At 47.0% G+C, this 25,227-nt stretch overlaps 7 protein-coding genes across 7 annotated transcripts; 3 read left to right on the top strand and 4 right to left on the bottom strand.

The window, feature by feature from the left end:
• Window positions 1-486: 486 nt before the first annotated feature.
• K444DRAFT_608340 (uncharacterized protein) lies at window positions 487-4,654 on the bottom strand. Its single transcript, XM_024879362.1, has one exon. It carries the CDS (start codon window positions 4,287-4,289, stop codon window positions 798-800), a length of 3,492 nt encoding a protein of 1,163 aa, XP_024741539.1. The 5' UTR covers window positions 4,290-4,654; the 3' UTR covers window positions 487-797.
• A 7,097-nt stretch (window positions 4,655-11,751) lies between these two features.
• K444DRAFT_203143 (ankyrin) lies at window positions 11,752-15,487 on the bottom strand. The gene is made up of 4 exons (XM_024871014.1): window positions 15,231-15,487; window positions 14,750-15,180; window positions 14,469-14,543; window positions 11,752-14,414 (listed from the first exon to the last, which is right to left on the bottom strand). Exons 1-4 carry the CDS (start codon window positions 15,368-15,370, stop codon window positions 11,758-11,760), a joined length of 3,303 nt encoding a protein of 1,100 aa, XP_024741538.1. The 5' UTR covers window positions 15,371-15,487; the 3' UTR covers window positions 11,752-11,757.
• Window positions 15,488-16,085: 598 nt separating this feature from the next.
• On the top strand, window positions 16,086-16,950 carry K444DRAFT_659903 (uncharacterized protein; the record flags this gene model as incomplete). Its single annotated transcript, XM_024886404.1, has 4 exons — window positions 16,086-16,124; window positions 16,182-16,575; window positions 16,628-16,795; window positions 16,851-16,950. 4 exons carry the CDS (start codon window positions 16,086-16,088, stop codon window positions 16,886-16,888), a joined length of 639 nt encoding a protein of 212 aa, XP_024741537.1. The 3' UTR covers window positions 16,889-16,950.
• A 342-nt stretch (window positions 16,951-17,292) lies between these two features.
• K444DRAFT_625298 (uncharacterized protein) lies at window positions 17,293-18,171 on the bottom strand (the record flags this gene model as incomplete). The annotated part of the gene is made up of 1 exon (XM_024882510.1): window positions 17,293-18,171. One exon carries the CDS (start codon window positions 18,169-18,171, stop codon window positions 17,293-17,295), a length of 879 nt encoding a protein of 292 aa, XP_024741536.1.
• Window positions 18,172-19,705: 1,534 nt separating this feature from the next.
• Window positions 19,706-20,759, bottom strand: K444DRAFT_203113 (uncharacterized protein). The gene is made up of 2 exons (XM_024871013.1): window positions 20,333-20,759; window positions 19,706-20,281 (listed from the first exon to the last, which is right to left on the bottom strand). Exons 1-2 carry the CDS (start codon window positions 20,450-20,452, stop codon window positions 20,042-20,044), a joined length of 360 nt encoding a protein of 119 aa, XP_024741535.1. The 5' UTR covers window positions 20,453-20,759; the 3' UTR covers window positions 19,706-20,041.
• K444DRAFT_519715 (Aldo/keto reductase) lies at window positions 20,710-21,631 on the top strand (the record flags this gene model as incomplete). The annotated part of the gene is made up of 2 exons (XM_024873983.1): window positions 20,710-21,189; window positions 21,242-21,631. The coding sequence occupies 2 exons, from the start codon at window positions 20,710-20,712 to the stop codon at window positions 21,629-21,631; spliced, it is 870 nt and encodes a 289-aa protein (XP_024741534.1).
• Window positions 21,632-23,271: 1,640 nt separating this feature from the next.
• K444DRAFT_520276 (NADP-specific glutamate dehydrogenase) lies at window positions 23,272-24,823 on the top strand (the record flags this gene model as incomplete). Its single annotated transcript, XM_024874037.1, has 4 exons — window positions 23,272-23,317; window positions 23,404-23,679; window positions 23,739-24,025; window positions 24,080-24,823. The coding sequence occupies 4 exons, from the start codon at window positions 23,272-23,274 to the stop codon at window positions 24,821-24,823; spliced, it is 1,353 nt and encodes a 450-aa protein (XP_024741533.1).
• Window positions 24,824-25,227: the final 404 nt, after the last annotated feature.

Raw genomic sequence — 25,227 nt, 5'->3', positions numbered from 1 at the left:
GACGTTAGTAAATACCACATTAAAGACGAATAAAAGATCAGAACTGAGGAACTCGAATCGGAACAAAGGCAGGAATTAACAACGCGAAGCATCTCTCTGCGCTTGTTCGAGAATAACGGGAAGGGATCAAGAAATAGCTGGATGAGGATATCAATCGCGTTAATCAGAAATACAAGAACATGCGGGTAGACTAGGCAGTGGCAAGAAATGCTGCATTGGCAGCCAAGATGAAGGGTATGGAGGCTGAAGTCGCTAAGCCTCAGCAACGAATGGTAGGTAGTGTTAGTAAAATACTGACAAAGGTAGCAACAAATGTCGAGACCGGCAAAATCTCTAAAAATATGTTACTTTTTATGAGTCAAGTCACGCATAGCTAAGAGCGAAATCAGATTCCTATCGTTTAAACTCTTTAAGTATGAGATAACTAAACGCATCGACATGCTAACAAAGTACGCATTCGTTTCTTGTATACGTAGTACATTAACAGATAGTTTATCCTAAAGCCAGAAATACAGTTTTCGAGGCCGGTGACATTAGCAAGTAGAGGCTCAGCCTCGTCGCCACTAGACCAATTATTCGTTAAGTCATCAGGGCGACAATAAGGCACATATATCAGTAAAGCCGAAGCGGGGACATTTCCGCCCGTAATATCACCTTTATCCCTAAGTTCTAACTCTAAGAGAAAGACGTTCATGTCTACTAAGATAATGACAGGGCAGAAGTTTTAAGTCGTCCGAATCACATATATCATAAGGCATTCCTATTATAAATCCACCAAGATTCTCTCACTTCCTTTCTTAATCACCATCGAAGACCAAAAGGCTTTGAATATTGACTCGGCCAAAGCCGTTTTGGCGTAACAGTTCCCGGCCACGGTGAACAGGGAACTCAGCCACGGTCATGACGCTGATATTCTCAGGACCAATACCAGCTTCATCTAATAGCTGTAGTACAGCCCAAAGCGTCTTCCCCGTGGCAAGCACATCGTCCACCACCACCACTGACGCGCCTCTGGGGACCAGATCCCGGGCCATCTCAATCCTCTTCTCTCTTGGATCATCTGATACCGAAGACGAGATATGCGACGGGGACTTGACGACGGAAATCGTGGGTGGGGGGAGCTTGCCGGCTTCGCGAATCAGCGCCAAGGGGACATCGACCCGCGCGGCCAACGCCGACGCATAGACAAAGCCGCCGGCCTCACAGCAAGCCACCGCGTCGACTTTGGCCCAGTCACCGGCGAAGTGAGTTTGCAGCAGAGACGTGCACAGGGCCAACCCACCCGGCTGCTGGGAGATGTTGAGCACGTGGCGGAACTCGATGCCCGGGCGTGGAAAGTCGGGTACCGCACGCACCATACTGGCCAGTCGCTGCAGATCCTCGTGGAAGTAGGGAAGCAGGTAGTCTTTGGCAAGCCTTTTTGCCGCCTCTTTTCCGGTCGTGTCGTTGTCGAAGATGAGACTGGGTCGGTAGTCCAAGGCCGTCACATTCGACTTACTATTGTTGCTGTCCCTATTCTCCTCGTCGTTGTTACCATCGGTACTACCGCCATGGCACCCTCGGCGAACCCGCCGCGTCTCTTCGCTAGCTTTGACGCGAATCTCGAGCAGTCTGCTGTCTGGTACCAAATGGGACAAGGCAGCGACCGGCGCCTCGTCTCTCATCCCGGTAATAAGCAGCACGTCCACATCTCTGGCGCCGTACACAACGTCTAGAAAATGCTCCTCTGGCAGCCGAGGTCGTTGCCGCACCTGGCCTTGGAAGAATGCTGTTAACGCTGGCCGGTGTTGCTCCTTGTAGGCACGGTCCCGAAGCAGACGGTCCAGGTCGGCACCGGTAGCCACCGCGTATTCTCGCTTGGTCGCATCGCTAATGCTGACTGCACGTGCCGTGAGGCTTTTGTGGGTGCAAGTGGTAAACACGGAGACCCAGATATCGGCGCAGTAGTCCTTACCGGCGCAGCTTTCACCCGTAACAAGAACGATGAGCTGCTGTTCCATGGACGCTTTCGGGAGTGGGAGCGGGCACGAGTAAGCCAGAACATTGTGCGGGTCCGCGCTGTCTTTGAGCCGGGCCAGCCGCGGCCGGTTGGGTCCAAAAGCCTTGGTCGCCAGTGCGGAGTCTCGGGGGTCCGGCCCGAGGTCGGCGCCGTACGCTCCGCTACTCAGGGGCAACAAGTTCCCGGCGATATTGTAAACCCAGCTCACGGCAGCTCGAGCGACTTCGGTCCCATCTTGGTCGCGGGGCCAGACTCCCGTTACCACGCAGGCAAAGTCCCAGTCTCGACAGCCGAAAGCAGTAGCATCGGCTGCCACCTCGCGGACTGCTCCACCACCTTGCAGCAGATGGAGATAACAGAGGGGCGAGGGACGAGTCTCAACGGCCGCCACCAAGATATCAGTAACGTCCACTGCTCCAATGTGTTTTAAGAATAAACATCGCTTGAACGAGGAAGTCTTGCCGCCGCCGTGCCCACCGTGCATCCCGGACATGTACATCTCGGCCTCGAACAAACCAACGCCGTCCACGACCTCGAAATTGTCTTCCGGCCCCAAAATTGCTACGGGCGTGGGTGTCTCAGGGGTGAGTCCAGTCGTGGAAGATTCGAACATGGTCACGCCAAGATGCAGCTGGCCGGTATCCCAGTACAGGTACGCGTCTGCAGAATGGTTCCGGGGGAGATTCCTGGCGACGAATTCATCAAAATCGCTGAGCCTGAGCCGCGCCTCGACGTTGCTGCTCAGCGGGACAACCCAGTTTCGAATCGAATGGGTCGGAGCCGTGTAAGCCTTGAAAGTAACGCTGACCACGATACCAAAGTTGGTCCCAGCGCCCTTCATCGCCCATAACAGATCGGTTTCGTTTTCCGGGATCACGGCACCGGCCGGCCGGTGTTGGCTTGGTACATGACCGATGCAGAGGGCCTGGCTAGAGTCGACGCTGACCACCACTGCACCGACGATGGCGTCGCATGCGAGCCCATGTAGCCTGGCCAGGTGCCCGATGCCGCCTTGTAGCCACAACCCCGCGCCTACGCTTGGGCGCGCCCCCAGGGGTACTGTCACGCCCGCTTCCATGGCCTTGCGGACGATATCCCCTGTCTTGCAGCCGGCCTCGGCAACGACCAAGGAACCGGAATCAGAACCGGATTTTCTTCCATCCTTCCCGGCCGTGAGAATGTGTACTTGGTCAAAGGCTCCCATGTCGACCGAGACGACGTTTGGCCAGAGACAGTGGCCGCTGTGACCCCCGCCGACGACGGTTAGGCCGACCCCGTGCTTCAGAGCCCATCGAACGCACAGTTGGACGTGTTGGACCTCTGTCGGCTTAGCAATCGAGGCGGGCCGGTGGAGGCGAGCCTCCCGGTTTTTAACCGTTATGTTCCCTTTCACTAATGGCACCTGCGCCATTAGCTCCGGCAACGAGGTCGCATGTTGGGTAAAGGCCGCCATAACATTGGGCAAGCTGAACAAGAGATGGTCTGGGTGAGCTTCCTCACGACGGCCCAAGGCGCGGCACACCTTGCGCCACTCGACTCGGATAGCCTTGTCCACTTCCACATCGTGTATGACAAACCCCGCGAGGAAAGGAGCAAAACAGTCTAGTACCTCGTCGTCATTTGCTACGCGAATGACTCCGGTAGGGAAAGAAGCCGTTCGATGGCACACTAAGCCGTCGAGTTGCAGGGTCCCGTCGAGATGGAAGACCACCACCATCCCGCCCTTTGGTCGCTTAGCAAGCATTTCCAGCGCCCGTTCAATGAACTTGTGTTTGGGCTTCATGCCGTACATGCTGTGGCAGAATAGGATGACGTCGAATTTTTCGTCACCATCACTCGTACTGGCGCTGGTACCAGTCCCTGTGTTGCTGTCCAGAACGAAAGGAATTCGATGGATGTTAGGCGGGCTTTCTAGACAAGGCAGCGGGGGCTCTTTTTCGGAAGTAGAGCAAAGCCATTCTTCCAACCTTGTAGCAAACAAGCTGTTAGGCTCAAATGCAGCGTATCTCCTGAGCTTCCGTCTTAGATGGCGGGGCAGATATCCAACTACGCTCTTTGGGCCGGGTCCGATTTCTAGCGCCGATATATGGATACGAGAGTTGAAGATAGGGGCTAGTAGTTGAGATAGTTGAGGGATAATGAAGTCTTGGTACGTCATCCATCCTGAGCCCCGCACTAGGATGTCGAAGCCAGCACTGTACTGTGTGTCGGACAACGGCTGCTTCGGGGACGACGCCGTTGCCGTGGCTTTCTGCCTAAGGGCCCATTTTAGGGAGTCGAGAGTGGCCATGTCAGTTTGGCACGAGCGTGTGTGTATCTTGCACTAGTAGGGGATGGCGACAATGGTTGATGGGGCCTCATGGCGATGTACCGCCGGCTACAGGCAAAAAGGAGCTGCGGCTGGCAGCGGCTGGCAGCTGTGCAAAGCCACGTCTAATTCAACCAGGGCATACTGCCATTATGAGACCTGATTGCTCCAAATGCGGTATCAAAAGAATGATTCGAGTTCGATGTTGCTGCGTCGCGGGTGCCGCGGCGTTCGCTCTTAGAGACACTACCAAGGACAAAGAGTTAGCTAGACTCCTAGACATAACGGTATTTCGGTGCACGAGAAAATCTGATGGGCACCGTTGCTAATGCGTAGACCAGCTGCTCGATCCTTTTAGTTGGTTATAGGATGTCATCAACGCAGGTTCGACGTCAAATATGTCTCGGGCAAGAAGGCTTCTTACGTAAGGTTAACCTTAATGCGGCCGCTCGAATGCATAATTGCTCGTGTATTCAAAAATAGTACACATAACAAAGTCAGGTAGCTCTTCTCTTTTCCAAGTTAAGCAATCTCATTTCCTTCTCCTTTCCCTCCAATGTTATTTTCCTGTATCATATAATAGTAATCCATTCACGGTAACACTGTCGACTTCCACGAAGTGGTCTGTGGCACCCTAGATCTTCTTACATTTGACCCTGGATACCCAGCGTACTCAACCCTTGCCGCAACTTCGAGATGAGTGATCTGACCCTCGAGGACATTGTCGATAGCAAGGTCAATATAATCCCCAGTTTGCAACTCGTGTGGTTCTGATTGACGGGTTTCTCCCGAAAGCGGAACTCTATTCACAAACATGCAGTTCAATGATTTTGTATCGCGGATCCAAGCCCTCCCATTTATGTTCGCCCAGATCTGGACGTACCGCCTTGGCAGTACTTTCGACTTGAATATTCTATTCGATGGTTTAGCAACAGGCGTGGTTTCCCACTGTCTGCCAATTCTGAGAGTATCTGGGAAATGCAGTAATAGTATGGTTTTCTTTCAAATGTACCGTTTGTAGATTGCAGATGAAAGACCGGGTCGCTGTGCGCTTGCCAAGTGACTTGATTGAATGCGGCTATCTCGTTGGTCGACAGGCTATTAATTTAGCCTTTGATTAGATCGTTAGTTTTCGGGCGAAGACTTCTTAGAGTGCCAGAATCGTTCTCCCGTTTTGGATCCTCAGAACCACCTTCTTTACCTTTACCTTCTGAGGTAGGTAAGTGAGACTTCAAGATAGGTATGTGTTTTCCACATGTGAGACTTAAATACCATATAGTAATAAATCTTTGCTACTAACTAAGAGACCCAGTAGCATTCTCAGATACGAGTACAAGTATACTCGTGAGTATTTAAATAAGAGGCCTACGAGTATTAACTCATATAAAAGTATATAAGTGTGAGTATATTTAATAAATATATATAATAAGTTATATTTCTTATTAAAGCCTGAAAAATAAAATTATATAAAATATATCTGTAAGATTATCTTATACTTTTTAGTATTTTTAAAATATTAGTTATAAGAGTTAAAGAAGTAAATATAAAGAAGTTTTATATTTAAGGCATTAAAAATAAAATAAAACTAGTTGTTTTACAATAATATAAATAAAGAGAAGGGAATAGAGTGGAGTTCTAAGAAAGGTATTAATATCTGGGATAATTAACGGGTTGAGGATATTGTGTGCTTGGGGGATAGTTATCATGCTCCCCCCCCCCGCGGATATAGTTAAGCATCTGTGGTCCCTGAAGCATTGAGCCTAGCAACCCAAGTCTGCAACCTTCTAAGTATACTCAAATACCCAGCATCCAACTTCCCATCGAACTTCGTTATCCCCGAGTGATCAGCCGTTATCTGGACATTCTCGTACTATCGCAAAATTGCCGACTCTGGCGCACAATCTGCCCATTCTACATTAGCACTTTCCATCAGATATCATTGCAAGGGTCAAATTTACTTACTCGTCCAAATCCCCTAGTTTCATTCGATTCATAAAAGCAAAAAACCTCGATATACTTTCCCATTAGCATTTGCTGGAAATCCTCTTCGACTGCAGCAAGAGTTTCAGAATCTCTCTCCAGTGTCTTTACTATATCTCTGTTCGTAGGAGCTATAAAGGAAACCATGCGTATTAGTACGGACCCCCAGTCTGCAAGGCCAGTGCCGCCATAAGGAGCTCCCATAAATGCTATAGCAAATATATAGCTCAGGATAAGATTCAAGTCCTAGTCATTGGAGTTGCGACTAATGAATAACGCTTGCTCTATAGCTAGGCCACCGAGACTATGAGCTATAAAGATTATGGGCCTTATTAAATTTCGCATCTAGGGGAGTTAGATCTCTTGAGTAAGTAATAATATCTGTGGGCTAAGGGGACTTACTCTGGATCTAATATTTGCTAACTCTATGGCAGGCAATTTGCCATTATTACGAAGTCGATTTAAAACTCGCTACTAATAGTATATGGGCAATATCTGTATCGTATCCGAAAGATATAATATTCGCTATCGGAAGATCGACTGGCCAAAGGGCTTTTGGCCAGTACACTCCATTAGAATGCGTCCATGTCTTTTCACACTTGCTAGTCAAACCATATACAAAAACAATACTGAGCTATTAATTAGTCTTGAAATAATCTATAAATTTTCTCGTAGTTACTTACTCAATAATTACATTGGCTAGTATTGCAAAAGTTGCAATTCCAAGTCTATTTGGAGGTCCAATATCCAGTAACGGCGCAATCTCTTCACTACTCGCCATAGAATCTTGAGCTTTCCGTTTATTCTTCCGTTATAACTTTCTCAAGAAAAATAATACGCTCCCGATTGCAACAAGACTAACGAATAGACAGCCGATCACCACTCCAATCGTTTTGCCCATATTCCACGATTTCTTCCGCAATACGGTATTTGTACTAGTAGAAGTAGGCATCCAGTATAGAGGAGCTATAGCCTGAATTTAAAGAGCCTTCACCACACCTCCAGGAGGGCCAAGCTAAAGGGTATGGGCCCCGGTATCGCAATTACAAGTATTATTCAGCAGGGTACTATAGCAATACCAATTCGAAGAGTTTGTAGGACATTGGAACATGAATCCATTATTATCTGCAAAGAGCAGGTTAGCCAGTACATAGAAATTAAAGTATACATTGGAGCGCTAAAGTCTACTAATCGGCCAAGCATTTGATATACTAGGGGGACTCATAAGTAGCGTCCGTACATGTCCCACGCCAGTACCCCTGTGGCATTCCATTGTCTCCTGTATTATTATAATAAAGATTATTCTCCATATATAATTACGCATAACCACAGCAAGTTATACTTTGATTTCCGTCAATCTTATAGCAAGGCTCATCGCCAGTTGCAGGAAGCCTTATCTCCGCTAAATAGCATATCGGTTAGGCCTGTAACTGTATTGTTAATAGACAGAGGGCCAAATAAAGAAGAGCAAGCAAATCCATTTAAATAGGGAGGGCTTATCATTATCTGCAACAATATGGCCTTTATTTGCAACGAACTATCTTTGAAAAAGGAGGACAGGTCTTTGCGGAGATGTTCGCAAGGCTGTGAGGCTGGAGAAGTGTGGTTGCACAATGCTAGCTGACTCAACCCCCACTATTTGTTGTAAGCCGCTGTGTCCCAAATTTTAGGGAAAAGGTAAAAACGAACCCCCCACCGCCCCGGGGATTAATTAGGGGTGTCGATTAGGAGTATCGATTGAGGCAGGGGTATTAATAACTAGTAATTAATTATTTGAGCTCTTTTAAAATCTCAAGTTAGATTTTATAATATAAATATAAACTAGTATATTATAACTCTTATATTATAATTATAGGCTTTTTAACTTATAATAAAATTTCTTAAAATAGAATTTTAATTTAAGAGAATTTATATATTAATTAATTAGGTTCTATTTTTTAAGTTTTGTAAAGTCTTATAAATTAGGGACTTATAAGGCTTTTATATTTAATTTTAGTAACTTATTTATTAAATTTCCAAGCTTTTTTTAAAAAAATTATATTATATAATATAAATCTTTAATTCCTTTTATTTAAATATTTATTTAATATTATTTAATATATATTAAATAAAATATAAAATAAGTAAGTAAATAAAGCTTTACTTATTATTTAAAAATATTATTAAATTTTAATAATTTATTTTTATTTTTTAAAAAGAGTTATTTTAGTATTTTCTTATAATATTATATATGTAATAATACTTTTAATATATTTATTTAAATTATAAAATAAATAATTATAATTATAAAATATATAATAATAAAATAATATATAAATAATTATTAGTTTACTAGAAATATAAAATACTATTTATATAAGTTAATAAAATAGTTAATATTTAGAAATAAGAATTATAGTATATAGTATTAATATATAATTTCTAAATCTACTAAGCCTAATAGGAACTAGCTACTAGTCGAGTTACTTATAGTATACGAGGTTATATAACCATATCTCGTTTTCCGAGTCTCATAACTATATACGTGACTCCTGAAGGAATAGCTATACTAATAGTAATACTTATAAATATTACTAATTTGTAAAAGTAATTTTAATAAGAAATTAATTAATACTTCTTTTTAAAGCTATATATATTTTAATATATATTTCTTAGTATTTAGCTAAGAATATATAAATTCTTTATCTAATTAAGAAATAGAATTTATAAAATTAATAAAAATATAATATATTAGAAAATAGTTATAAAAATGAGAATAAGAGAAAGTCTTAAATTAAATAGTAATATTATTATTATATAAATAAAGCTATAGAATACAATTTTCTTTAAATTACTAATATAATAAGAATATAAAACAAGAAGTAATATATAGAGAGTTAGTAGGCTTTTATAGAGTAGAATTATAGTTATGAGTGAGACGTGGAATTAAAGAGTAAAGGTTGGTTAATATCTTAAATAGTAAAAAAGAGAGGGGTAATATATAAACAGACTGCGGATTGCGGACGTTGTGAGGGGGAAAATTCGCTTCAGCCTTAGGCACACGTTTCGCTTAATTATGGCGCTAAGGAGTATTTAGCCTCGCTCCCAAGCTTCTACGAGCTTCACGCTTCTCTTCTAGAAATAATTACAATTCTAGAAATCTCCTCTGTTCCTATGTAACGTGAATTACACCTGGTAATTCGTCAACCTGGTACTTGGTTCACTTCTGCCTATTTCATTGAAGGATCTTCAGCGTTGATCTTTCTTAGGTCTGCATGCCGTTTTCTGTCGTTGGTTGCCTTCGGTATTCCGCGATTTGTTGTTACTCGCTCTGCCTTGCCATTTTTGTTTCTTGCTTGCTGTTTGGTCGCGTGTTTTTTTTGGTTCGTTGTATTTTTTAGTGTTTTGTTTTAGTGTTTTTTCTGTTTGGTTTTTTGCGTGTTTCAGCATGTTGTTGTGCTTCTTGTAGTTTTCGTTTTTTTTTTTCTTTTCTTTCTCTTTGTCACTGTGGCTTCTTTTCGGTCTTGTATTATTCGCTCTGTTTGTGTCTTTTGATGTATATGCTAGCTTGATTTTCCTTATGGTTGTTATCGTTTCCACTTCGCGCCTGGGGTACCGCGCTTGGGCAGCGCTTTGTCACGTGTTTTGGTTTCTCTTTAGGCCAGATGTGTTTTTCCTGTCTTTTGTAGTCGTGCCGTCTGTGGGGATTTTCCCCTCGAGTCTGGGAGACTTGATGGTGGCGCTCGCTTGCTCACACGGGCTCTTTTTTTGGTTTGTTGTTTCTGTCCCTTCTTTTTCGCACAGCTCCCTTGTGCCCCGCGTTAGTCCTTTGGCGGACTTGATGGCTGACTGGGGCTTTTGGCCGGATTTTTGCCCTTGTACCAGGGGCTGGATTGCTGGCATGGGTATTACTGGTCTTCCGTAAGGCAAAGTTATAGCTTTCTTTCACGGGTGTGTTCGAGTTGTTCGTGGGTCGATTGCTGTTTGTATTCTCAGTACGACTGGGGCTTTTTTTTTTCGTCTGGGTGGTCTTGTTTTTTTTGATGCTCGATGCCTTCTTATTCTGCTTCTTTTTCTGCGTTTCCGGCGTAACCTTTCGTTCTATCAGCTGCGATCGTCGTCGTGCCTTTTTCTATCTTTTTTCTTTGTCGGTACTCTGGTATCCGTGGCTGGTTTGTTTTCCTCTCGTGCTAGTTCGCGACTTTTTGTTGTACCTGCCGTAGCTGCTTTCCGTCTTGCCTGGTGGTTTATTCGCTGACATTCGTGGTGGCTTGATTCGCGTGGTTCTGTGTGGCGTGGTGTGTCTTCTTCTGTGGCGGGTATGGGGCAGTTGCGGTCCTTGTTCTGGGTTGCTCTTTGTATTGCGTGTAAGCCTTTGTCCTTTTCTCTGTATGGTTTAGGTCGGGAGCTTGGTGTCATTGTCTGGGGTGTATTTTGGGGATTTGGGCTGTTCTCTGAGCTCTTTGTAGTCGCTGGTCTCTTTGAGGCGAAGAAGCATTTTTAGTCTGGCCACTCGTCTGTTTATGTTTTTGATGTACTAGTTTCTGGGCTCTATCTCGGCTGTCTTTGCTTTCTGTTCTTTGCTGCGTCTCTTTCGACGGTTGTTAACGTGCAGTGGTGGTTTGCTGTTGATGGGTTCTCTTTGTCGTGTTTTCGTGCCTTTTCGGTGGATCTTGCTCGCTTTGACTTCGCGTGGGATGAGTTCGCCGCACTGGTTTTGGAGCACTTTTTTGAGGTTTGGGACGCGCTTGGAGGGTTGGGGGAGTAGGTGCGGGGGGTGTATGATTGCTTCCGGGTCGTTTGTCTCCTTTTCCCTATTGTCTTTTTCGCGTTTTTGGTGGAGATTTTGGCACGGAGTCTTGGGTTTGTGGTTGCGGCATTTTTGTTGTTTCCTGCTTTTTCTGCGTTTGTCTTCGTATTCTTTCTAATTTCTTTGGTTGGAGGGGTTCTTCTTTTTGCTTTGGTCGTTTCCGTTTTGATTTAATTGGTTTTTTTGTGCTTCTATGGTTCCCTTTCTTTTGGTGTCCACTGTTTTGTTTTTTGGTGTTCTGTGCTTGGGCCATTTTTTGTTGTCTAGTTCTATCGCCTTTTTCCTGAGCTTTTTTTTCTTGTCTTTTCTTTGGCGGGTGCTTGTTTGGCTCTTGGCTTTGTGGTTTCTCTTCGGTGCGTGCTGGATTCAGCTTGATGCCTGTCTCTGGATCTTCTTTGTCCGTCCTTCCTTTTCCTATATGTTCTTTATGCGTTCTCCATGGTAGCGGCTCTTCGGGGGTCTGCACGTTTTTTTGGGATGTTGGTGTCATTGGTCTCTCTTTCGTATCCTTGGGTCCTTGCTTTTGTCTCCGGCTTCCTTTCGGTTTTCTTGGAGCGGGTTTTCATCGCCCTTTTTGGGCTCGATTCTCTCTCCTTTTGTGGTTCGAAGTTCGTCGAGGTACTGATTTTTGTGTGGAGTATTGTTGTGTGGAGTAGCGTTGAGTTTTAGTTGCGTCATATCTTACTTGCCGTGCATAGCGGCTGTCTCAAGAGCATTTCTTCCATAAATTGTGCTCTCTGGCCCCAGAGCATTAATATTGGCGCCTCTTTCAAGTAGAAGCTGAGCGATTGCAAAACTTCCGTCCTTCGCGGCGAATTGAAGAGCTGTTCCTCGGTCCGAATAAAAACCATGGTCAAAAGCAGGCGGGTTTGCATGGGCACCATTGTCCAGTAAAAGCTTTACCGCCTCCAGATGACGTCCTCTCGTAGCAGCCATTAGAGGTGTGATATTGCGTTTCCAGTGATGATTTACTGGTGCTCCATGTTCTAAAAGTATGCGGATCATGTCCAGCTTGCCATTCTCAGCAGCGATCACCAATGGTGTATCTTCATCTCCACTGAATGGCCAATGCACAATCGCACCACGGCTTAGAAGAAGTCTGGTAACCTTGAAATTTTGACTTATTCTGGGCAAGTGATCCAGTTTCAGAGAAGATTGAAGGGGTAATTCTTCATCCGCCGAGGTGTCATAGTTGATGGCTGCACCTTTTTCCAGAAGCAGCAGCGCCATCTCAACATCATCTGACCATGCTGCTAAATTCAAGGCAGTAACTTTGATGCCTTTGTGATATTTCCACCACGTGTCAACATTAATGGCAGACTCGAGCAAGAATTCCACTAGGTCAAATCGTCTCCATCTTACGGCAGTATGAAAAAATGGCTCAAGATCCCATTTTAAAGCAGTATGAAGAACTGGTTCCAGATTATCTTCCGAGTGTTGTTCTCTTAAGCCATCGATTTGTTGGCACAGATAAATGAACATCGACGAGTCGACTATTGTTTGTGAGGTGATTGCCATGTGCAGCATTGTAGCCCTTTCGGATACTGAGCGCATTTTCCGTACTTTCCATGGCTCAGGCCTGTCTCTATATTTGTCTCCCATTAAGTCATCGTCTCCGGGCAGTTGGAACCAGCAAATCTCTTCCACAGGTCTGGTGTCAACGCATCCCCCTGAATTTATAAGATGGCGGACTATTGCAACATCGCCTGTTTGAATAGCATGGCACAGTTGAATCCTTTTAAAGGAAATCACTGCGGAATCACCTGCGGATTCAAGAACTCCAACAATATCTGGGCGACTTTCCTGTGCTTTCGCTGTTTCAATCACCGTCATCAAGGTTTCAGCATCAGGACTCAAAGCCAGAGCGCTCACGTCTGCGTTGAAATCTAATAAAAGCTTGGTCAGAACAAGATTTTTGCTCTCCGCCGCTGTTACTAAAGCTGTTCGAGGGGGTCCGGAGTTCGTCGTGGGGGCGTCCACATCTGCACCATGCTCCAGAAGTAATCTCACTGCTTCGATACATTCGGATTCCACTGCTGCTTGAAGTGCTGTTCTTCCGTTCGGTCCTTGTGGTCGCTCGTTGATGTTTGATCCTTTCTCGAGCAACATTCGCACCATCTCGGTATTGCCTCTTGCTGCAGCTGCCTGGAGTGCAGTCCCGAGGAAAGACCTCGCTTTGAAAGACATATACTCCTCAAAGGTCTTGTCGGAGAAAAGGTAATCGTAAAACGCCGCTTGAACATGAACATCTGCGTTGCTTTCCAGGAGGGGGCGCAGCAAGTCGGTCTGGCCGCTAACGACCGCAAGGCTCAATGCTGTCACTCTACCCCAACGTTCGTCGACTAAGTCCTTACTCCAATCGTCATCATCAAAAAAGACCTTAGGATTGCCCCACCCATCGTTGACGAAAACATTAACGTTTGCGCCAGCCTTGATCAGAAATTGGACCATCTCAATGTCTCTCCTCTGAATCGCTGATAGAAGAGCGGAATCGCCAATCGATTTGACGCTAGAATCTTTTGAGACAGGGACCGCTACTTCTTTGGAAAGTAACTTTGACATACTAATCGACGTGCAATCTCGAAGCAGTCTCCCCTTTGTACTTTCAAAATTTTTAGATCTCAAGACGTCGAGTCCAAGTTTCAAAAGCAATTTCATCATCTCATCGTTATTGCTTTTGACGGCCTCAGACAATAGCTGCGTAGAGCGCAACGCGAAGTCCTTCAGGCCGTTATCCGTACGTAGAAGATCTTGTACAAAGCTCTCCCGCCCAGTCTGCACTCCAAAACGGAGCAATTGAAACCGAAATGCTTGAAGGGTTGGCGAGTTATTTTGCAGGAGAGTTCCCATGCTTTGAAGTGGAACATTGTCCGCTATCCAGTGCATAGCTTGATTGTATTCGACAGTGGACCCATTGAGTAGACTATTAGAACACAAATATATGATAACTTCAATTAGGTAGAGGCCGGCCGAAGGTTGGGGAGGTCCAAGTAAGGTGTCGATAGTCAAATCTCTTTCACCTGGTTTTCTTTCCGGCATATTTGCTAGCATTTCTGGTAACCTTCGCTCGAGTCTCTTCAATTGGTCTAAAGCGTCTTCATTCCGAGCATTTAGAGGATTCAGAGCGTGGCTAACGAGAAGTGGTGCGAAGGAGCCAATGATCTGGGTATTATGCCATTCGTTCGAAAGCTGCACAGATGTTTCTAATGGTGTGCCCGCCGAAAGTAAACTCGCTTCATATTCTGTATCAAGACAATCAAAAGACTTCAAGGGATCCCAGAAGTCAGACCACATAGCATCGAAGAAATCCGGTCGGAATAGAGTTTGCGGAGTATGGTCTAGAAAAACCGTTCAGCTCGATCAAGTGTAAAGATTGTGAGAAATCGACATACTCAAGTCCAGCAAATCAAACAAATCCAAACACTGGAGGTATGGGATCTGTCTTCTTTTTACGAGACACAATGCTCCTGCAGCAAGAATTAGCATTATTCCTCTTTTACTTAAATAAGCCATAAACTTCGAGGGATCGTCTCTTTTGATCAATGAAGCGTCTACATTCCTCTATCTAAACTCGAAAGTCAAGATTGAAATAGGGAATCATCCAAAAGTTGCAATCAATGCACTATGCGCGAGATAGGGAAAGTGGGTTATGGCTAATGGAGCTGAATCTTACCATTGCTTTGTGCCTCATTGTAGGGATAATTTAAAAGAAAAGTGATAGTATCATCCTCAGCATCTTGTGCTAGATCTTCTTGGGAAGCAGTTCGTATAGAGGTAACGGGGCCGGGCGTATTGACCGCGACTAGTGACTGTTCCGTATTACGCGGTGCCTCAGCGGGAGGAGTGTGAACAGAGATGCCCTCAGGGGTTGGTGGGGCAGGCGAAAGATTTTGGATCCTTTTTAGCTCAATGATCGTAAATTGATACCTCGCCTTTTTGATTTTCTTCTCCGGTATTTCTTGACCAAATAAAGTGACTTCTGTCGGCTTTTCAAAGCGTTGACGCTTTGCCGCCTTGCATAGAATATATTCCCAGCTCGCACTATTAACATTCTTGGTGAAGTTCCAGTGAGGCTCTTTGAACTTCCTTTGGTATTGGTTTTTTCTAGTGAGGTTGATTAGATTGAGTCTGCCACGGCACAAAGGGAGTCTTACGATGCAACAAATTTGTATTTCGACTCCATATGCTTCATGATATCTTCGAGTTTCGTGCCTTCGTGGCGAAGTTGCTGCAGTGTTGATTTGTGTGCTTCCCATTCTTCCAGGGAGGGAGGTTTTGTGGTTGCTGGTGGCATTGCGCTTCTTTGATGGAGAAGCAACCTCCGAGGACGTAGACTCACAGATTCCTAGATTATGTCTACCCAAGCGTGACTCAAACAAAGGACAAATTTGGGGTATTTGATGGGGTACGGGCCCTTACATACAATACTATAATTGATGGTTGATTCATTCTTCGTCAATTCGAAAATATTGCGGCATTAATTCAGCCCGATGTGTGTCAGCACTCAGCCTCAACGCCCGAATTCCTATGGCTCATGCAGCCCAACGAATGCGGGTAGGGCGCTTTCTCATTGGAAGTTGCGAAAATATTATCGTCGGATTATCATATTCGGCGTGCCTTTATTCAACTTGGATTTCAGATGCGATATCAAATCCGATTCGTGGACTCTCTTCTTTGGGAAAAGCTCTGGAAGAGGCGATACCAGATTTGATCCATGGGGACGCTCAGAGTGGTCAATTCCAAAATATTACTGGGGCTGATCCTTGAGCCAGCAGGGCCACGCACAGAACCAATCAGTTTCCACTGCTTTCACTGGATTTACACAGAACCACGGGATATAAGAATGCTCATAATTTCTTCATCAGGACCGAGTGTAGTGTTAGATATCACTACTAACCGATATAGCGATTATTCAATCTTGAAACACCGACCAAGGGATGTTGGAGACTACCAAGTCACAACCCAACATTTTCACGGACGCTTCCAACAAGATGCTCAGACGCGCCATCATGTTTCAGAAAATGATCAAGAGAATTTCCAAAAGAAAGGTATCTCCTTGTGACGAGTCACTGTCCAGAGTAAGTGCTAACCCATGAGACATTCAGGATGCAGGGGGATCTCCTTTCATCAAAACGGTCAAGATTTACCGTTCAGAGGCGCAAGTGATAGATGTCAAGATGATACTCGATACCGGATGCGAAGCCTATAATCTCATAACATATCAAGTCGTTGATAACATGCACAAGGCCGAGGAGATCAACGGCTCTGCGGAACTTATCTGTATCTGCCTCAACGGCGAGACCCTTGCCTCGATGGGAACGATCAACCTGCGCTGGAAGGGGCGCGGCTTCCGAAAGATCTTTGAAACAACTTTCCACGTTATTGGGGGAGATAACATGTCTTGGCAAGTCATCCTCGGAGCCGAAACAATAAAAAGGGAATGCATCTTGAAATTTATGGGCTTTGGGGGACGTACTATCCTTCCCAAAAAGACAAAAGGTATACAGCCATGGATCAACTTTTCAAGTACCAACTGACCGTTGGCATGCAGATGAGCGAGCGAGAGAAGATCAGCGGAGAAGAGAACATGACGAAGAAGTCGCTAGAAATGCTGCTGAGGTAGCTGCAAATGAAAATGCCAAAGGGTCGTCTGCAAGCTGGTCCAACTGGGAGTGGGACGAAAGTCGCCAGTCGTACTATCGAGCGAGACTTATTGGCAGTACGTTCGAGATGTAACCGGCTCTATAACACGCGTATGCTGACTCGAAACGCAGATGCTTGGGAGTATCAATACTCCACCAACCCCACTTGATCAACCAGGGGTCTTTCAGAAAATTGTTCAGCGGGGAAATTCTTTTCATGGATCTGTCAGGGAAAACAGCAGGATGAACGTCTAGTTGCTATTTCTGAATTCGTGCTCTTTGTCTAATACTGTGATTATGGAAATTTGATTGCATATCACAGACCTAAATCTTCTACACCCCTTGCCTTTTTTTTCTGTTTCGTTTTCTTGGGTTTTGCCACAAAAATTGCATTCGAGAATCGAAAGCCTTTCCATGTGCATCTCTTTGTTAAACCTCAAGTGTAGACGATATTTTATCTACGCAGTACTTGTCCATCCGTTACTAGTAGAAATAAAAACTACCTGAACCGCGGCAAATCTGTTCGTAATTAGAGTTAATTTTATTCCATATGACGTTAAGAGCATGGAAGTTCTTACGTTGAAGTTGCTATGAAAATTTCTCCCCTTTTGGTAGAAGTGAAAGAAGAAATACAGGCCGCGAATATCAGAGTGAAAAGGACAATGATGCCCAGTCGGAGTTTCATGGAAGGGACGCAAAATAGGACAACTGTTGACAAGATTGGAAGCAAGGACGCAACAATGGTAGTGACAAATGAAGTGTATCTTTCTATGGTCCTGCTCGAGTAAGACACAATTCCGGACTCTAGATCACCGGAATTCAGAGGGCGATGCCTAAAAGTGTGGCAAAACCAAGCAATGAATTTCCGACTGAACCATCGAGAAAAGCTGTCTTCGCATCCAATAGAGTTTAAAGTAAGCAGATCGGCGTGTGAGTTGATAGGCTGATGAAGTCTGCCCCATGTCTCGCTATCTGCTCCAATCAAGGCGAGGTTTCCGTACGCTTGTCTTTCAAGCCAATCTTGTAGCTCTCTTAGGTCATGGTTATCTGGCTTCGCGAGGCGATTTATGACCGATTGCTGCACAATTGTATCGTCTAACCCCAACATCAGCTGCATAGTGATTGAGGCGAGTTTTACCCTCTTACAATATTCCTTCAACTTACTACGAATAGAAAGGACAATCTTCAACTGCTCATCGTTCTCTTCTGGAGAATCGTTAAGCCAGTACCAGTCTTTGGAATATGTAGCTCGACGCCCCTCTGAAGAGGCACTATCAGCAGCTTCAAGACGACAAAGCTTCTGCTCGAGATGCACCAATTCTGCTTGGAGATAAAGTAGATTACGTGTGCCGAGACTACTAAAACGTCGAAATACGGCATTTTCAGAGTACTGGGCCATATGGCATGCCAGCCTCGGGTATCCTTCAACAGGTCGGGATGTTGGATTATCCATAGTTTATTTGAACGAGGTTCATTTCCCTGAACTGAGGTCACATGGGTAGAAGTGTAAACCAAGTAAACGGTACTGAATTGACTGCTGTTTTTACAATGGTAGGTAGCCCATACATATAGGCCCTACATGCTCTAAATCACATGCCCTAAACCCCTTATCCGGCTGAGCCTTCAGCTATATCGGCAATGCCGATATTCAGTCCCTATATCGGTGTCCCCGATTCCAACTTTACGGGGGCGTTCAGCTCCATAGGTAACTTAGAAACCTAATTCCAACATCACCAACAAGAAATTGTACCGAAAACTGCCTTGCTTCGCCCGCACGAAGCCTTCTGCTTCCTGCATGATTCAACATGGGGGAGGAAGGACCAAGTCTACTCGCTGAGAGTGAGTTGACTTCGGGAGTAGCCGCTCCATCTTCTACAAAGATTTCGCGACGCCGGTCATTGGCAAAAGCGATCGTTATCAAATTCGCCCAATGACTGACACCAGAGTGTCAAAAAAGTAATCAAGGTATTCCGAATATTCACGATTAGTTTGAATAGAATATAATTACCGTAATACTTAGATAATTTGATTGGAATAGAATATATGATCATGGATATTCATGAATGCTTCAATTGCTGTACACGTGACAGGCCCAGCACGTGATACACCAGCCAAATTAGGTAGGTATGGCTCCCAGCGTAGCGTTGTCTTTGCAAGCCTTTGGCATACTAATTAGACAGCGATGCGGCGCTAAGGTGACACTAGAGCGCGGCACCTACCTAATTCGGCCAGTATATCACGTGCTCCAGTCACGTGTACAGTAATCGAAGTATTCGTGAATATTCATGATTACCTTAATTAGAATCTGATCAGAATATCACTAGTAGGTATTTCTGATGAATAGATTAGATTACTAGCCGGTATTCTAACCTAATGATCTAATCTATTCATTTGACACACTGCTTGAAACAAGTGGAACAGCTCATAGCCCAGAATTCAAGCAGGATATCGGAGAACCTCGAGCTCATCACATCAGTTATGACCGTAAGGGAAAGCGGGATGTTAATTAAGCAGAGCCAAACGCTGGGCGTCTTAACGTTCGTTGCAACAGTGGTCCTTCCTTTCAACCTAGTTGCGGCGATTCTTGGCATGCAGACGGGATACGGGTACAGTCAACCAGAGTCCAGAGGCTCTGAACCCAGCCAGAAGAAACCTTGGATTTTCTGGGTGGCATCCATCGGGGCATTTTTCTGCATCTGGGCAGTTTTTGGATTGTACAAGTTTGCTGCTATACATATTCGCATCTCCTTCCAATCTCGAGGAATGGAATAAGTCCGTCATTTGTCAAAGATTGTTTGATTTGTGTTATCTGGGTCCTATTACTACTTCAACGCAAATAAGGGCCTTGACGTGCAGCCACCGATCTCTAAACACGTCGCTTCTTCATAGGGATTCCTTTAGCTCGAGAAACATCGCTGGCTCAAACTTCCCGTCACCTCCTGATGGCGAAGGTGACTGCGGTGCAGTTGCATTGAAAAAGCATGGTAGTGGTTTCTTAAAAATTTAAGCAAGGATGAGATTGACGCTGACAGAGGCAAGAGCGTTATGGCAGCTTTGGACATTGCCTCCGCTCAAGAATCAAGAGGATGGTATTTCCTCCGTCAGCTGTCGCTGCTAAGCGGCTTGGTTCTTGGGTTGACGTCAAATTAGTACTTTGTTTATATAACTCGTATTTACTCTTAGTGCTACAATGTTCCTCCTCCTGTGACTCTGGGAATCCCGCAGGCTCTCCACACCACTCGATCCACCCCCACCTCTCCCCTTTTCTCACACACTTTCTTCCCTTCACCCCAGGTCCCCATCAAAGCACTTCCTCCACCCCTCTAGAACTTCCTCAAAACATCATTCACCATATCCCCACCAAATGTAGCCCCGGCACCGAACATGGCCGCATTCCCAAACTTCGTCGCCATGCCCTTAACCCACTCATGATGCTTCGGGTTCTCGGGGTGGGCAGGGTGATTCGGGTCCTGTGCTTGTTGAGCCATGGCTCCCGGGTTGAATTGTTGTGCGGGATTGGGGTTGTAACGAGGGTCGATGTAACCTGAAGGTTGGCCATTTTGCTAAAAGTTGGTTAGAATTGAAGGATTATAGAGATATGGAAGTGGGCTTACGGGTAATTGAGCCATTATGGACTGGAATTGAGGTGGTGAGAGGGCGTTCGAAGCTTGTAGGAACTCGAGCTCGCTACGGATCGTGGACAGGGAGCGGTTGATTTGAGCTGGGTCTGGCATTTTTTCTTTCCTTTCGATCCTTTCCAGAACTCGAAAACTTGCAAATCAGATCGGAAGGGGAATTGGCTCTGAATATCTTTGCTGACGATTTCTTCCGCTGGGCAAGTGCTTGTCTCAGGAAAACAAAGTACCACACCACCCACCCCACTACGTCATCATTGAATTCTGCCGCTCTTCACCGCCCCCCGTCTCTTTGGGATCTCTAGAACAATCAACAAATGCACCGCCTCCCTCTTCTCTGCCGGCGATTCTCAGCCATGGCCTCCTCTTCGAATTACTCCCTTGCAAGCACAATCAAGCTTAACAATGGCCTCGAGATGCCGCGCATCCACCTCGGCGTCTACATGACCTCGGGAAGCGAGACTAGCAGAGCCGTAACCCACGCGCTCTCAGCCGGATACCGCGCCTTCGACTCCGCAGAATGGTACGTCAATGAGCGGGAAGTGGGATCCGCCATCAATTCATATCTCTCTTCTTCTGCCAACGACGGTCTTGGACTGCAAAGACAGGAGGTCTGGTTCACGACGAAGCTGAAGACGAATTCGAGCTATGATGCGACGACGAAGGCGATTAAGAGGAGTCTGGAGAGGAGCAAGCTCGCGTATTTGGATCTCTATCTTTTGCACAGTCCATATGGAGGGAAGGAGAAGAGATTGGAGTGTTGGAGGGCGGTGGAGGATGCGATTGAGGAGGGTGTCGTGCGGGCAGGGGGAGTTAGTAATTTTGGGGTTAGACACGTGAGTATACTTATTAGGTGAGAATGAATGGGAACTGACAGGCGTTCTGCAGTTGCAAGAACTGCTCGATTCCAAGCCTCGAATCATACCCGCAGTCAACCAAATCGAAGTCCACCCTTTCAACACCCAACCTGACATCACTTCTTTCTGCCGCGAGCACAACATTGTGGTTGAAGCATATGCGCCGCTTGCAAGGGCGCTCAGGATGAAGCATCCTAAAATCGTGGAGTTGAGTAGGAAGTATAAATGCGAGCCTGCACAGTTGATGGTAAGGTGGAGTCTGCAGAAGGGGTACGTGCCATTGCCGAAGAGTGTGCAGAAGGGTAGGATCGTTAGCAATGCGAAGGTCGAGGGGTTCGAAATCGAGGAGGGGGATATGGAGGCTTTGGATGGGCTGGATGAGCACTTGGTGACGGATTGGGATCCTACTGGTGCTGACTGAGGGTGTTGGAAGTAATGGCAGAACGCCTGGAACGCAAATATTCAAGGAGGCTGTCGAGGAGAGGGACCTGAACGTCTTGCAAGTCCTAGGACGAGGTTTCCTGGGGAGCGACTTCTTAAACAACAAGAACCCTGAAGTTGTACCAGCATCGAGGGGAACAATGAGGACATGTACGGAATGACAACAGAGAAGGCACACAGCACTCAGGTCAACTCGACCGGGACTCGATGATAGGAAGCAAACAGCAATCAGAGCAGCAAGGCTGATATTTTACCTCCAAAAGCTCTGCCTCGTCGCTCCGAACCCGTGACTCGCATCTGGGCGTGGGTTGTGCATCGCTCGGTTGCTTGTTTTTACACTTCCCCTCCCTGAGACCCCCACCTGTGTGTAGTTGAGCGATTTACGTGAAAAGAACGTGGACCTGGCAGGAAAGCTGCAAACAGCGTGGACCTGGAAAAGATTTTCAATCGCAACTGACATGTGGAGGGAGGGGGAAAAGGAAGGGGCTGCGCAAACTCAGTCCACAAAAGATTTTCGCAGCCCTCCTTGATCTTGATCATGTTCTTGTTCTTGTTCTGCTGGAGCAACACGCCACTCGGGGCTGCTCCGCGGGGGAGGGGGACGGTGGACGGGGGGGGGGGGGGGGGGGGGGGGGGGGGGGGGGGGGGGGGGGGGGGGGGGGGGGGGGGGGGGGGGCTGGCGATCCCTGCGTTTTTCGCTCCAGCCTGCTGGGACGATTTTTTTTTTAAGGGCATACGGTACGGTACGGTACGGTACAGCACTGCGCAGTGGGCCTGCACAGTCGTGACTGCGAGGATCGGATCGGAGAATTGGCCCTGGTGGCCTCGCCTGGCAGAGCTCTCCCTGCCCTGCCATGCCCTGCCATGCCCTGCAAAGAGCGCGAGCAGCCCGGATTGGCGAATCACGGCGCAGCGATAAGGCGCGGTGACACCGGTCCGTTATCAACAGCCGCCAGTAGCAGCCCAGCCCAGCGCAGCCCAGCGCAGCCCAGTGCAGCCCAGAGCCAACCACATCTCCCGCTGCAAAACTCTTCTCCTTGCCTCCTCCTTGTCTCCTCGAGACATCAAATCTAGTTCGATCTTTTCCCATATGCGCATGCAAAATACACTTCAAGTCAGCCCGCCTCGCCCATCTCGGTGAAGCACATCGTATCCACGCAGCCCCACGCAAATCTCCCAACCGCGGTGCATTTGTCGGTTTTTGTCCCTTCACGCCCATGAGAGCACGAGGGCGGCCAGGTGTGAAGCCGCGCTACTGGCTCCCACGGTGCTGTTGACGCACAGCTGCTGCAACACCCCGAGCAAGTGCAGTTGCACGCAGTTGCACGCAGCCTCTCCTCTCCTTTCTTCTTCCTCCGATCTGGGACCAGCAGCCCGCTCGAGTTGTCCTCGCTGCCCTCAGTGGTCCCACCGTCCCGAACAACAGGCCAGCTCAGGACGATTTCTTCCGCGCTCAAGCTCCCCCCCACCAAGCAGATAAAAAGCTCCCGCTTCCCAAGCTCGAGCTTCCTCTCCCAAGAACACCATCCGGCCTCTGCTCAACCTCGCCCCAGTTGACAGCATCTACCTCTACCTCGTCTGCCTCGTCTCTTTCACTCTAGGGACCCTCTCACAGCAGTCATGTCCAACCTCCCCTCCGAGCCCGAGTTCGAGCAGGCCTACAAAGGTATGGCCCCACCCTGCGTCTGCGTCTGCTTATCTATTGGATGATCTGCGCCCCGGACAAGGCTGACAAGGCACGCGACCAACCAGAGCTAGTCTCAACCCTCGAAAACAGCACCCTCTTCGAGCAGCATCCCGAATACAAGACCGCCCTCAAGATCGTCTCCATCCCCGAACGGATCATCCAGTTCCGCGTCGTCTGGGAGGACGACAAGAACCAGGTCCAGGTCAATCGCGGCTACCGGGTGCAATTCAACTCTGCTCTCGGCCCATACAAGGGCGGTCTCCGTCTGCATCCCACCGTCAACTTGTCTGTTCTGAAATTCTTGGGCTTCGAGCAGATCTTCAAGAATGCCTTGACTGGATGTAAGTTCACGTGACAAATCTCCTCTTTTCGGTCCGGGCACGAGGCTGATCAATGGCAGTGAACATCGGTGGCGGCAAGGGAGGAGCAGACTTCGACCCCAAAGGCAAGTCCGATAACGAGATCCGCAAGTTCTGCGTTTCCTTCATGCGCGAGTTGAGCAAGCATATCGGTGCCGACACCGATGTCCCAGCCGGAGACATTGGTGTTGGTGGACGAGAGATTGGCTACATGTTCGGTGCATATAAGGCTGCCCAGAATAAGTGGGAGGGCATCTTGACCGGAAAGGGTGGAAGCTGGGGTGGATCTTTGATCCGACCTGAGGCTACGGGATACGGTCTTATCTACGTGCGTGCCCCCCTTGTTCCCCCTCCAATCCACTTCTTAATTAGAGGAATGCAGTACGTCGCCCACATGATCGCTTTCGCCAACCAAGGCACCTTCAAAGGCAAGACAGTGGCCATCTCCGGCTCCGGCAACGTCGCCCAATACGCAGCTCTCAAGGCCATCGAGCTTGGCGCAACCGTTGTCTCGCTTTCCGACTCAAAGGGTGCCCTCGTCTCGACCGATGGAAACTCTGTCACTCCCGAAGATATCAACGCAATTGCCACCCTGAAGCTCAAGCGCCAATCACTCACTGACTTCAAGCACGACGGAAAGTACCAGTACATTGATGGTGCCCGTCCTTGGACGCACGTTAAGGTCGATATTGCGCTCCCCTGCGCTACACAGAACGAGGTCAGCAAGGAGGAGGCTGAGGCGCTGGTTGCCAGCGGTGCGCGATTTATTGCTGAGGGTTCAAACATGGGCTGCACACAAGATGCCATTGATGTCTTTGAGGCCCACCGAAAGTCCAACGGCGACAAGGCGATCTGGTATGCACCTGGCAAGGCTGCCAACGCTGGTGGTGTCGCTGTTTCCGGACTCGAGATGGCACAGAACAGCGCGAGACTCAGCTGGACAAGCAAGGAGGTCGATGAGAAGTTGAAGGGCATCATGGAGGCTGCGTTTAAGAACGGACTGGAGACTGCGAAGAAGTATGTCCAGGCCAAGGATGGAGAGTTCCCTTCGCTGGTTGCCGGCAGCAATATTGCTGGTTTTGTTAAGGTAGCGGCCGCCATGCATGACCAGGGTGATTGGTGGTAGATATTTGTATAGTTTAGGTTTGGGGATTTGTATGGTGTACTTCATCGTTCGATTGGCCAATTTGGGATGGGATATCTCCTAGCTGAGGCTTTTCTACTCGGGACGATAATTCAATGACGAAATGAACTCGACAGTCTTCTTTCTTTTTCGTCCCTGAATCATGACTCGGCTCAAATGGGCTCTTCGCCGTCACTTACCGAAACATGTAGGAGCATGTCGGTTAGGAATACAAAGCCGATGCGGCTTGGGGATCACGGGACTACGCTTAATACTTTACCGCAACCATTCTATTTATGAATCTAGTTGGCCAGCGAATGATGCCTTCTCAACCCTTGCCCTCTTCCTTCCTCAACACATGGCTCAAGGGATGCGCATGTGGATGATCAGTTACTGTTTGTGGAATT

Source organism: Hyaloscypha bicolor (genome assembly GCF_002865645.1).
Source record: "Hyaloscypha bicolor E unplaced genomic scaffold K444scaffold_17, whole genome shotgun sequence".
Lineage (NCBI taxonomy): Eukaryota > Fungi > Ascomycota > Leotiomycetes > Helotiales > Hyaloscyphaceae > Hyaloscypha > Hyaloscypha bicolor.
Note: the sequence above shows the minus strand (reverse complement) of the source record. Positions and strands in the feature narration are given on the sequence as shown.